The 13209-nt window shown below is 44.9% G+C and overlaps 1 protein-coding gene across 5 annotated transcripts in view; it reads right to left on the bottom strand.

Moving 5' to 3' along the window:
* The window catches only part of LOC112918843 (urea transporter 1), a 30382-nt gene that overhangs the window by 6578 nt on the left and 10595 nt on the right, over positions 1–13209 (bottom strand). For all 5 annotated transcript variants that reach the window (XM_025997043.2, XM_025997044.2, XM_025997045.2 and 2 more), the window contains 6 exons: positions 10594–10744; positions 9491–9680; positions 6915–7043; positions 4930–5122; positions 1271–1418; positions 946–1080 (listed from right to left, as the gene is read on the bottom strand). In XM_025997043.2, the coding sequence (XP_025852828.1) occupies positions 946–1080; positions 1271–1418; positions 4930–5122; positions 6915–7043; positions 9491–9680; positions 10594–10744 (946 nt within the window). The remainder of the gene's footprint in view (positions 1–945; positions 1081–1270; positions 1419–4929; positions 5123–6914; positions 7044–9490; positions 9681–10593; positions 10745–13209) is intronic.

Below are 13209 nucleotides of genomic sequence, written 5' to 3'. Positions count from 1 at the left end.
CCTAACCGTCAGGCTACGCCAGTGAGGAAAATCTGACCTGTCCAAAGGAAGGTAGGTGTGATAGGCAGAATGAGAAACCCACTAGCTTTCTAAATCTACATCACTTGAGGTTTGGTTTTACCTAAAGGCTTGGAGGCTGCCACAGGGGAGCAGAGTGGTGTAGTGCGTGGAATTCAGAGGTTCTTAGCAAATGTGGATTCTGGCTTGCATTTACCCTAATTGACCGGGTATCACTTTATCTCTCTAGCCTCAGAACTCCAACAGTAAAACGAGGGGCATGGACTGGAGACCTCTAGAACCTCTTCTAGCTCTGACAGGCTGAGTCTGGCTAGAACATAGGGGTCAGAAGGGATGAACACAGTGGTTTGGAAAATGTGGTTCCCAAGACCAACAGCATCAAGCACCATCTGGCCCTCGTTAGAAATGCCAACTCCTCTCCTACCTCTAAGGAGGAATCGAGGGCTGGGAGATGGGGCGGGCAGCCATCTGTGTTTTAACAAGCCTTCCAGTTGATTCTGACACTCCCTGAAGTGTGTGAGAAAAGCTGGATTCGTGTGATTCTCCAAGGGCCACATGGAGTCCTACCTGACTCAGCAGGAGAAATGGCTCTGTATTTAGCTTGAGTCATTTCCATTTTCGTTTCTTGGGTCAAACGATTAGTATGAAGAACATAGGATGAGTCAAGTTTCTATCCCCCAACACGTACATATGGCAAAATAGTTAACACGACTCGGCAGGTTCTCCTGTCTTCACGACAACCAATAAGGAGGGCACAGCAGAGCTTAATCCTCCCAGGGAGGGGATGCCACTTGCCCTGTTCACACCTGCAGGCAGCGAGGGGCCCTCACTGGAACCTGGCCCCAGTGTCTCACATAGTCCCTTTTTATTGTATGGACTGATCCCACAGTTATGAGCGACCCTCCTTCCAATGCACAGTATACGTACCGCAGGCAAGAGCCAGAATGTGAGTTTGCCAGGTGAGCGCCACGAACATTCCTCCAATTGCAATGCAGGCCAGAGAGCTGTTGAAACCCCAGAGCCCAAGGTAGATGTTCTCAAACGGCTCTGAAAGACTGAGTCCTATTAATGAAGATAGGTGGGGTCAGCGCTGTGCACCAAAGGCAGGATGCTGTGGTAGGAGGTGGGGAGTGGGGGAGCACCCATGAACTCCCATTGGTCCCCTGGAAGTAGAGCCCTCCAGGAAGGTCCAGAGCATGGAAGATGCCTGCGGAGGAGGTGCTGGGTACTTGGGCCTGAGCCCTCAGCTTACCCGCTGCTATCCCCAGCAGTGATCCGATGGCGGCGTGCAGGCACATGAGTGGGGAGGAGAGCAGGAGGGCGCACAGGAAAATACCCCCTGTCCACGGGTTATCACAGCCATAGATCTGCCCGACACCCACAGGCAGGGATTTCAGTAACTGCAAAGCCATTCAGAAAACGAGGTCATTAAAACAACTGAACAGAAACCCACAGGACGCTCACAGTCACGTATAATGCAACGTCAGAGTTAGCACATCTCATCTTTCGAGACCAGTGTTACTAAATTTTTAAGTCTCTGTCTCGTTACAGAGAAATCTCATTCTTCTGCTTGATCCCAAGAGATACACAGGCCCTTCCCCAGCGGATGCTGAGCATGCATGCCTCCTTGGCATGGCCACTAACTCAGGGGCTCCGCTGCTGGCGCTGACACTTGGCCTCGGTCGCTGATAAGGCCCCAGGTGGAACCACTGCTGCCCCCACCTCACCTGCCGTGTCCCCCAGTGAGGACAGCAGGGACCACAGTTTACACTTCCAGTTCTTACCTGTCCATTAGGCCTCAGGCTAATGCATCAACGCCACCATGGTCAACAGAAGTATTATTACTCCCACGCAATTGGGCTGTTAAGGCCAAAGACCCAGAGTTGGGTTATCTTTTCCACAATTCAGAAGCAATTATTGCGGACGCCTGGGTGGCTGAGTTGGTTAAGCATCAGCCTTCAGCAGATCAGGTCATGATCTCAGAGTCCTGGGATCTAGCCCCACGTCAGGCTCCTGGCTCAACGAGGAGTCTGCTTCTCCCTCTGCCCTTCCCCATGCTCGTGCTCTCTTTTGCTCGTGCTCTCTCTCTCTCTCTCTCAAATAAATAAAATCTTTTTTTTTTTTTAAACAAGCAATTTTTGGCAAGTTCATGAGTCAGTACCCTATTTATACTTCTGCTGTTACAGAGAATATGTATTCATTTCAACCAGTATATCCTTAGCTTACTCTGGTTACCAACAACTGCCAATTAGTCCTCAAAACACAAAGATACATGTAAATGTCACTAATGCTGGTGAGGCCTGAATTCAGCTAATGTGTTCACAGACTGACAGTTTTCAGGAGAACTGAGGGTTTGATTTAAGCTAACACCTGGTAATGCTTTCTAAGGGCACTTCCGGTAAGGCCAGGCTAGGCATAATTAGCCATGTTAGCTTGACCAAGTTCATTTACTGAAAGACGTCTTCCTCACCCCAGGTCACATGTACACCTTTTTTTTTTTTTTTAAATTAATTTTTATTGGTGTTCAATTTACCAACATACAGAAAAACACCCAGTGCTCATCCCGTCAAGTGTCCACCTCAGTGCCCGTCACCCATTCCCCTCCAACACCCGCCCTCCTCCCCTTACATGTACACCTTTTGAGCGACCATGGGGAGGCAGTGACTCTGCTACGGGGGCCCTGCTTTGGCACGAAAACTATCCTTTCCTGGGGCCCCTGGGTGGCTCAGTGTTTGAGTGGCTCAGGGAGTGATCCCAGGGTCCTGAGATCGAGTCTTGTATCAGGTCCCGGCAGGGAGCTTGATTTTCCCTCTGCCTGTGTCTCTGCCTCTCTCTGTGTCGCTCATGAATGAATAAATAAATAATGTCTTAAAAAAAAAAAAAGAATTATCCTCTCCCTCATGCATTAGGCTGCACTAACACTGGCTTCCAATCCTGCCTCCGTCCTTGTGCAGAGCACAGGATCACACTGTGAGTTTGGTTCTGTCCTAAAGTGGATCCTGAATTCTGCAGCTCACACTGGATCTTCATGTCTACACAAGATCATTGCTCTTTTCTCTACAGCAAGGAACTTGACACGGTACAGACTGCATAGGCTTTCACTCAGAATCGACTGCAGAACTATCCCTCGTGTGGCCAGAAAATGGGGGAGTCAAGCAAGATGGGAGAGACATGTGCTGATGTTGGGGTGGTAGTTCAGAATGAGAAGAGGAAGACCCCCCACTCCCACAGATCAGCACTGTCCAACATAACTTTCCTAATGGGGGAATATTCCCTATGGGGCTACTGAGCACCTGAAATGTGCCTAGTGTAAGAGTAAGAAACTGGATTTTTAATTTTATTTTTTATTTAATTTTATTTTTTTAAAGATTTTATTTATTTATTCAGGAGAGAAACAGAGAGGCAGAGGGAGAAGCAGGCTCCATGCGGGGAGCCTGAAGTGGGACTCAATCCCAGGCCCGGGGATTGTGCCCTGGGGCCAAAGGGAGGCACCCAACCACTGAGCCACCCAGGCATCCCTGGATTTTTAATTTTATATCATTATAATGAATTTCACATTGAAATTAAATAAGCTATGTGGGGCTAATAGCTACTATATTGGACAGGGCAGTTTTAGATAAATCAATTAGCATTATTTATGATATTATTTTTCATTGGTAGTTTGAACAAACATTTGACTTTCTTTCTGAGTTATTTCCAAATGCTCCCATTTATTTTCTGGGCAAGAAGGTAAAGAAAAGCCTGCCTGAGCCCCTCACATATTTTGATGGCTCAGCAGAGAGGACAGCAAAAAGGGGTTTCATGAGCTAGTAGTGCAGAAAACCAGTCTTTTGCACATCAAAAAAGGTGTGTTTTGTTTGTTTTCCTCTGCCTTTAAGTGTTCTCTTGTTTTAAACAGTTATTTAATAACTCTTCAACAGAGTTATTAAATAAACACCCCAGGAAGAGCGGGACCTGGGTTAACTAGGTCTTTAAAATGGCACTCTCTCTGTGCACATCGGTAAGGAGATGGATACAATACATGCTGTGGTAGTGGTTCTCAAACTCTGGCCCCCATTACCATTATTTGGGGAGCTTGTTAACACAGGTTCTTAGGTGCCCCCCTCAGAGATTATGATACAGAGAGTCTGAGATGAAGCCTGTATCGTATTTAAAAACAATGATTCTGATGGCTACCAATGCTTGAGCACCATGAATCACTGTACATACTCTGTGAGATCTACCAAGAGAAAAAGCAGAATAGAGAGGTTCTATCATGAGATCTAACAGTAACCAGCCAGTTCTTTTGATGGGAGGAGGCAGGTCATGGAGGCCTTAACTCCACACTAGAGGCCCTTCCTCAAGGGCTGGGCCCCATCACATCCACCCAAAGAAGGGACAATTTTGAAACAGCTTTTGATTTCCAGTGGAGCTATACTCTAGACCGAATTTTAGGAAAAGAAGGGGGAAAGTTAGCTTTGAGCAGTCATTAAAAACAAACAAACAAACAAAAAAAAACCAAAAAACAACCCTTACAACAAAGGAAAAAAAAGACAAAATAACAAACTCTTAAATACAGGGAACAAACTGGTGGCCACCAGAGGGAGCTGAATGGGGAAATAGTGGAAGTAGGGGAAGGGGATTGAGGGTACGTGTATCTCGATGAGCAATGGGTAGAAGTGTTGAATCATTACATTGTACACCTGAAACTAATGTAACACTGTAGGTTAACTAAATTTCAATAATAATAATAATAAACAAAGCCTTAGAACCCACAGCCTTAGAGTAGAATGGGTGAGAGGGCAAGATGGAGGCAGTAAAGCCATCCTAGAGCTGAGTCTCCATAAGGCTCTGATGCCCAAGAACAATTAACCAAGGGGACACTGCGTGTCTTCGAGTCAGGGAGGAATGTGAGAGGACAGAGTACCTTACCTGCAGGGCACTGAGGTCATGCCAGGTGACATTGGGAACCGCGGTCACGGGTTTGAACAATTTGCTTGGGAAGAACAGGTTGTAGTGTCCCGTCGCTGAGAGGTACATTGACAACGCCATGTTGAAGGGCAGAGTGAAGACAGGGAGGTCCCATTTGCAGAACAAGGAGGTCAAGGCGCTTGAGAAAATTGGGCTAATGACAACGACCACAGAACAGAATGGAAGAACATGCACGTGACAAGGCAGTTGACAAACTGAATCTCTACACCCTGGAGGGGCTTTCTTTCATGGGCACAATACTAACATGCTGTTTCAGCAAACTTTTTATGGGAGGACAAGAAAAAGAGAACCCCGAACTGAAACAAAAAAACCAAACACACGTGGAATAAATCCTGTCAGAGAAGAATTTTTCCATAAAGTCAAAAATCAACTCGTAGCTCATCTGGCTTTTGAAAAATTACACTCTGGGATCGCTCACAGTGATTTAGGAAATCTAGGTTTTAGAAATATTTTTCTAGTATTTTAGACGTAAAGTAAAATACTCTGCACCCAGTGGGAGCCCCCTTCCCCCATGTAACGTACTTGATCATGTGCCCCGTCCTCCCCACCAGGGGCAGCCACCATCTTGAATTTCTGTATCATCTTCATGAGCCTTTAGCATATTATTTTTGAAAAAGAGAAACAGTTGTCCAAGGGAGGATGTAAGGTGGTGTGGGCAGGAGGAAAAATATCTTAAACTCAGGGCGGGGCGGGGGTGGGGGTGGGAGGAACAGCTTTAAGTCCAGAGCCGTTTGTGAACTGTGTGACCTTTGGCAAGGAGCTACTCCTCCATTTCCTTGTCTGTAGCCTGGGGGACTGGATTAGATTAGATGGTCTCTGGGCCCCTTTTGTACTCTCACTTGTTGGCCCATCATGAAGGTCAGAGCCCCAGATTATGGGAGGGGGTGTGGTGAGCACCTGGAGGTGATCCACCTCCTGTCCTTGAGGTTGTTCTTCAGAACTGGTAAGAAATTACTTCCTGGGCAGCTTGGCTCTCCCAGCAGGCTCTCTCCCACACCCCTGTGGGTGCAGCCAGGGCAGGTGGCCCTGCAGACACTGTGCAGAGTGGGCTACCCTTCTCATCTGGGTGGATATTCGTGATTTATATTCTAAATGTGCCATCGTAAGAAGGAAATGTGTGCTTCCAAAAAACAAACAAACAAAAAGAGCATTTAGCTAGTTTGAAGGATTTAGGGTTAAAAAAAAAGGAACCGAATTCAGTGAAGAAATGTTTTTGAAGGTAGCAGGGGCAGGTGGGTAAGGAGAGTTCATACAGGCATACACGGTGGTTCTCAAAAGTGTAGTCCCTGGATGAGCCCTATCACCTGAGAACTAGTTAGAGATGCAAATTCTTAGGCTTCACCCAGATGGACAGAATCAGAAGCCCTGGGGCGGGGAGCAGAGGTCGTGTTTACCCAAGCCCTGCTGGGGTAGTGTGCAGGTTTGAGGACCATGGATGTAGGGCCTGACTCTCAAATTTAGTTGTCCTTTAGAAACCCCCAGGAGCCTTAAAACTCCCAGTGCCCAGGTAACACCCCAGACCAATTACATCAGAATCTGAGAGGAAGGGGGGACGAGGTGTGTGTTTAGGGTCACATGCATCAGTGTGTTTGGGTGCTTCCTGTTTCTAACAGATGTAACCCGAATCTAAGTTAAAAAAAAATAATAATTTTTCTAAACGTTGCTATACACAGATACCATAAAATTTACCATTTTAACCAACCTAAGGCCTGCAGTTCACTCACATTCAGTTCATTCACATTATTGTATAACCACCACTGCTGTCCATTTGTGGAACATTTTTCATCTTGCAAAACTGAAACTCTGTACCCATTAAACAGTAACTCCCCCCCCCCCCCAAAAAAATAAACAGTAACTCCCCATTCCCTCCCCCCTACTATGAATTTTTTTTTTTAGAGGTATTTTGAAAACCAGGCACAACTTACCAAGTCATGGACATGGCAGACACAGGTAATAACAGCCACCAGAAATAATTGCCCTTGTCTGAAAAGACAGCCATGAGTATTCCCAGCAGGGTGGCATTATAGCCGTGGAGTCCTGCAGCGATGGCTGACCTGTGGGCGAGAGGCACAGCGGGGATGCATTCTGGGTGGGCAGGGGCCGGACTTGCCCAGAAATGGTGCTTGCAATTTTCAGATCATGGTCACATTAGAAAATGAGGTTATGCTTAGAAATTTATTTCCAAGTCTATAAAAGCCAAACACTAATAAAATCATGGAAAAATGAAATATAGCTAGATAAAGGTAAAATACAAATGTGCTTCTAGAACAACCCCCTACAGAGGTGTCACAGTGAGACAGGATTCTCGCATCCAGGTGCAGAAAGGGAGATGAGCAAGGCGGCCTGTTCTGCTTTCTTTAGCCTTTCCTTCAGGAAGTTGTTACCTCTGTGTCTTAGGGGCCTTTGATCCGAATAGAGCTCTTAGAGGAAACTGGGTTCTAAGTCTGACATTCTTGGTGAGAGGTGTAAGGTTGTTGAATTGCAAACTCCCTTTTGTAGTGTTTGTGACCTTAAAAAAACGACTCTTCCAACTGAGGATCCACTTTCATCTTCCTGCACTTCCACTTTGTGCTCTCCAAATACACGTTTCCAAGTTATTGCAAAGGAAAACAAGTACTTTTACTGGGCAGAGTTATTCCACTTACATGCATATCTAGCACTGAATTCATTCTTGGGTTCCTTTTCGCTTCTCAGCATTTAACCTCACTTCTGAAGGTGGTCCTGTTGGTGAATTTCTACTCCCGGCCAAAATGGTTCCCAGTTTGTAACTGGGAACTAGGAGCCCCAAGTGAGAAATGAAACAACTTCTGCAGAATAAGCACCAAGGCTGACAAGCCGGGCTTCCTGAGGCCCTATTAGTTGACAACATCTCCACCAGGAAGGGCTGAAGTTTCAAAGATGAAGTCAGCGAGGCCACGAGGTGCGAAGCTGGGTGAGATCAGGTGCAGGGTCTGCAGGGGTTGGGGGGGTGACAGAACCAAGGGCCAGGCTATAGAGGGGGTGCAGGTGGCATGAGAGCTTCAGTTGGGGCACAAGGCACCAGCCCAACAGCAAGAAGGTACCACTCATTCATCTGGGTGAGAGCATTAGCAGTGGGGCTCTCTGTCCAGTGTCCTTTGTCTCCCTTAACGAATCTTTTGGGACATGTAGGAAGTGATGGAATGTTTACTGGTTTAACCCTGTAAGTGATACTCTCTTCTAGAATTTGGGAATACACATGAGGACAGCAGACAGCGAGGCAAAGACTCGCTTTCTCAACAAGGGACTTGCAGATTTTAAGGCAGACTGCCTGTGCTTTCATGGCAATGTCTGCAAGTTGTGGAGCACTATGGCTTAAAAACAACAGAAAGAGATATATTCACTTACAACAGGATTGCTTTTTTAATGCAGGCCTTTAGGCCTGAGGAAGGTAAAAGAGACTTGAGAGCCAACACATGTAAATATGGCTTGCCTTCTAAATAATACCTGGTAGGGAGAGTGGGTCATTTTTTGCTGGGACAAAATAATGAAGGGATATTTGATATGGCACGATGCTGGACCACATCTCCAAACTGGGTGGGCTGTTTCCTCTCATGTACTGGAATTGGATTTAACCTAATCTACGAACAACACATCAGGCTCCTTGGACCTGATGGAAAAGCGGAACGTTCTCGGAGCTCTAAATGCCACAGGAGCTGAGTTGTGTAATGACCACCCACTGGTGCTCATGCGTTGATTCTGGACACCTCGAAGACCAGCAGCCTCCCTGATTAAACCAAAAAGTCAGGAGCTGTCTAACCCTGTGGTGGGAGTCAGCGTTTTACTTCTTCAACAACAGATCAATTTATAAAGTAGGTGCTATTTTTAATCCAGCACATAGTTCAGAAGACACGCTAATGCTTCTTAAATCATAACTGGGAATTTGATTATTCACTTTTCCAGAAACTGAGCTAACATTTGCACCATCTATAAAGAATGGTTCACTAAACTGAGCATGGAAACAAAATAGGATGGGATTGGTGAGGTTTTTTTACACCACCAAGACTTTTCAAGTTCTCATACACATGGGGCTCCTGGGCGGCTCAGTTGGTTAAGCATCTGCCTTTGGCTCTGGGTCCTGGGATTCAGTCTTGAGTTGGGCAACCTGCTCAGTGGGGAGTCTCCTTCTCCCTCTGCCTCCTCCCCCTGCTTGTGCTCTCTTTCTCTCTCAAATAAATAAATAAAATCTAAAAAAATAAAAAAATAAAAAGGACTCCTATGCATTCTTGCCCAAACAAACAAAATGCTGATGATAAATAATTGAGTAATCATTGCAGAAGAATGATCTAGGGAATGGTTAAAGAGAAACAATAAGAAATGTAAGTAATGCCCTGACCTCTGACTGAACACAAATACCAGGTCCTGTGGAATAAAGGGTAGGTTTTTCTGGGAAGGGTGGGGCTTTATCACCGATGCCCAAAGTCACTGGCTGGTTCCTGTGTTCTCAGAAGCAGGAAGAGCAGGCTTGGACGGATGCACCTACCTGTCCTGGGCAAGCAACAGCGCCGTCAGGGTGGACACCACTGTTCCCACACAGCCATTGAGAGCCCACCAGGGATTCTGGACCAGCAGTCCCACCAGAATCAGGATTCCACTGATGGGGTTGCTGACGAACACCACTTGGGATATGCCCCGAAGAACCCAATCAACGAACTGGAGCACCTGTGGTTTGTCTGGAAGAGATGAGATGGGCAGAGCCAAGGATGTGACAAGGCAAGGTGCTCCTTTCCGTGCCTGGTGCCCACTCTGAATAAAATCATCAAAATCCTCTCTGCTAAGGGTGGAACTAATTTTTGATATTCCTGGAAGCTTTTTCCCGCTGAGCCATTTCCCCCTTAATGGTACCCAGATCCCTGAAAGCCTCCAGTTTCTTCATTCTCAGCCCACCCTGCTCTTACCAGAATCTCCACTGCAGAAAGCACTGAATGCACTTATTTACCATGCTCAGAGGTACAGACTCTAAAGCTAAAGAAGTAAATTACCAACAGTAAAACTTCAGCTTTTAAGGGCTGAAACTATGGGATGGAGCCAGGTGTCTTCCTCTAAATAGGAGTAGGGCCCTGGCCCTAAGCACTATCTCCATAAAAAAAAATATTTGAAGAGGCTTGCATGCTAAATGATACAAAGTTAGGGGTGCCGGCTGGCTCAGCGAAGCACATGAAGCTTGATCTCGGGATTGTAAATTCAAGCCCCATGTCGTGTATTGAGATTACTTAAAAATAAAATCTTGGGGCACCTGAGTGGTTCAGTCAGTTAAGCATCTGACTCTTCCCTTTGGCTCAGGTCCTATTCTCAGAGTCGTGGGTTTGAGCCCTGCATCAGGCTTCGTGCTCAGCAGGGAGTCTGCTTTGAGAGTCTCTCTCTTTCTTCAGCCTTCTCCCTCCCACTCATGTGCTCTCTCCTTCTCTCAAATAAATAAATCTTAAGAAAAAAAAGAGTAAAATCTAAAAAAAAAAAAAAAGAAGATAAAAAGTTAAAAACTGGAGAGGGGGAGAGGGGGAGATAGAAGGCAGGAGACTATAATGAAAGAATCATTTCCCCCAAATCTACTTCTCCCACCTCTCCAAAGGATGGAAGCATAAATACCTTTGAGCCAGCTGGCAAATTCTCTCATATCACCGGTGATGTAGCCAAGTGCCTTGGGGAGGTACCTTCTTCTTGGTAAAATCTGATTTTCACCCTGGTCCATTTTAACCATAGTGGGACTGTCTTCCATGGTTATCTCTTCCTCTGGCTCCTTGAGGAAAGGACAGAGCTCATAAACATCCTAATGCAGAACACTTGAGACTGGCCAGCACTGGGCCTGGTTGCAGTAGCCACAGAGGATGAGTTTAAAAGCACTTCACTTGTATCATGACATTCTAGGGGACTAAGAAAGCACCCAGCTCCCCTTGCAACGTTGCCGTGGAGATTATTACCCAAATCCAAATCCCATACTACTTTTTTCATTACCGTCTTTATTGCTACCATGAGAAGGTTCTGGCCTTGGGTTTCATAAGGTCCAGTTTCTAGTCCAACAGATCTTCACTGAACACCTACAACCTGCACTCAAAGAGCTCAGTCTGGCGGAAAAGACTGAAAAATACTTAATTTTAACATACTGAGTCAAATAATAATACAGGAAGAGAGCTAAGACCAAGTACTTAAGCTTCATGCTGTCAGCTGAAGGAACCGGTGTCAGGTTAAAAATGGTGCTCACGAACGCAGACCAAGCAGCTCCTTCCCAGCGTGAGCAGCCTTTTCTAAAAGTTAAGTTTTTAATTTGAATTTGAATATAATTAACATACAGTGTTATATTAGTTTCAGGTGTACGATACGACAATTCAACAATTCTAGACATTGCTCAGTGCTCATCATGATAAGTGGACTCTTAATCCCCTCTACCCATTTCACCCATCCTCCCACCCACCTCCTCTATGGCAACCCTCACCTTGTGCTCTGCAGTTAGTCTGCTTTTGGATTGTGTCTTTTTCTTTCCTTTGTTTGTTTTGTTTCTTAAATTCCATATATGAGTGAAACCATATGGTATTTCACTGACTTTCTCTGACTTATTTCACTTAGCATTACACTCTCTAGCTCTATCTTGTTGCAAATGGCAAGATTTCATTCCTTTTTATGGCTGAGTAATATTCCATTGTATATAGCCTTCATCTTCTTTATCCATTCATCTATTGATGGACACTTGGGCTGCTTCCATAATTCACTCTTGTAAATAATGCTGCAACAAACATAGGGGTTCATATGTCCTTTCAGATTAGTGTTTTTGTATTCTTTGGGTAAATACCAAGTAGTGCAATTACTGGATCATAGGGTAGCTCTATTTTTAAATTTTTTGAGGAACCTCCATACTATTTTCCACAATGGCTGCACCAATTTGCATTCCCACCAACAGTGCATGGGGGTTCCTTTTCCCCAGCATCCTCACCAACACTTGTTTTTTTTTGTTTGTTTTTCATTGTGGCCTTTCTGACAGGTGTGAGGTGATACCTCATTGCTGTTTTGATTTGCATTTCCCTGATGATGAGTGATGTTCAGCATCTTTTCATGTGTCTGCTGGCCATCTGGATGTCCTTTTGGGAGAGATGTCTGTTTGTGTCTTCTCTCCATATTGTTAAAACGTATTATTTATTTTGGGAGGGGGTGTTGAATTGTATAAATTCCTTATCCATCTTGGATACTGACCTTTTATCAGACATGCCATTTGCAAATATCTTCTCCTGTCTGTCTGTTGTCTTTTAGTTTTATTGCTTGTTTCTTTGCTGGGCAGAAGCTTTTTTATTTTGATGTAGTCTCAATAGTTGACTTTTGCTTTTATTTCCCTGGCCTCAGGAAATATCTAAAAACGTCAATGTCAGAGAAATTCCTGCCTGTGCTCTCTTCTAGGAATTTTAAAAAAATATTTCTTTATTTATTTAGTCATGATAGACATAGAGAGAGAGAGAGGCAGAGACACAGGCAGAGGGAGAAGCAGGCTCCACGCTGGGAGCCCGACATGGGACTCGATCCCGGGACTCCAGGATCGCGCCCTGGGCCAAAGGCAGGCGCTAAACCGCTGAGCCACCCAGGGATCCCCTCTTCTAGGAATGTTATGGTTTCAGGTCTCATATTCAGGTCTTTAATCCATTTTGAGTTTACTTTTGTGTATGGTGTAAGCAAGTGGTTCACTTTCATTCTTTTGCAGGTGGCTGACCAGTTTTCCCAACACCCTTTGTTGAAGAGATTATCTTTTCTCCGGGGCATATTCTTGCCTCTTTTGTTGAAGATTAACTGACCATATAATTGTGGGTTTGTTTCTAGGCTTTCTATCCTTTTCCATTAATTTATGTGTCTGTTTTTGTGTCAGTATCATATTGTTTTGATTACTGCAGCTTTGTAGTATAACTTGAAATCTGGAGTTGTGATACCTCTGGCTTTGTTTTTCTTTTTCAAGATTGGTTTGCTATTCTAGGTCTTTAGTAGTTCCATACAAATTTTAATATAATTTGTTCCAGTTCTATGAAGAATGCTCTTGGTATTTTGATGCTGATTACATTAAATGTCTATATTGCTTTGGGTGGTATAAACATTTTAACAATATTTGTACTTCCAATCCATGGGCATGGAATATCTTTCCATGTGTTTGTATCATCTTCAATTTCTTCCATCAATGTTTCATAGTTTTCAGAGTCTAAGTCTTTCACCTCCTTGGTTAAGCTTATTTTT

The sequence above is a fragment of the Vulpes vulpes genome, chromosome 13 (genome assembly GCF_048418805.1).
Source record: "Vulpes vulpes isolate BD-2025 chromosome 13, VulVul3, whole genome shotgun sequence".
Classification (NCBI taxonomy): Eukaryota; Metazoa; Chordata; class Mammalia; order Carnivora; family Canidae; genus Vulpes; species Vulpes vulpes.
This window is presented reverse-complemented; position numbering and strand designations above follow the sequence as displayed.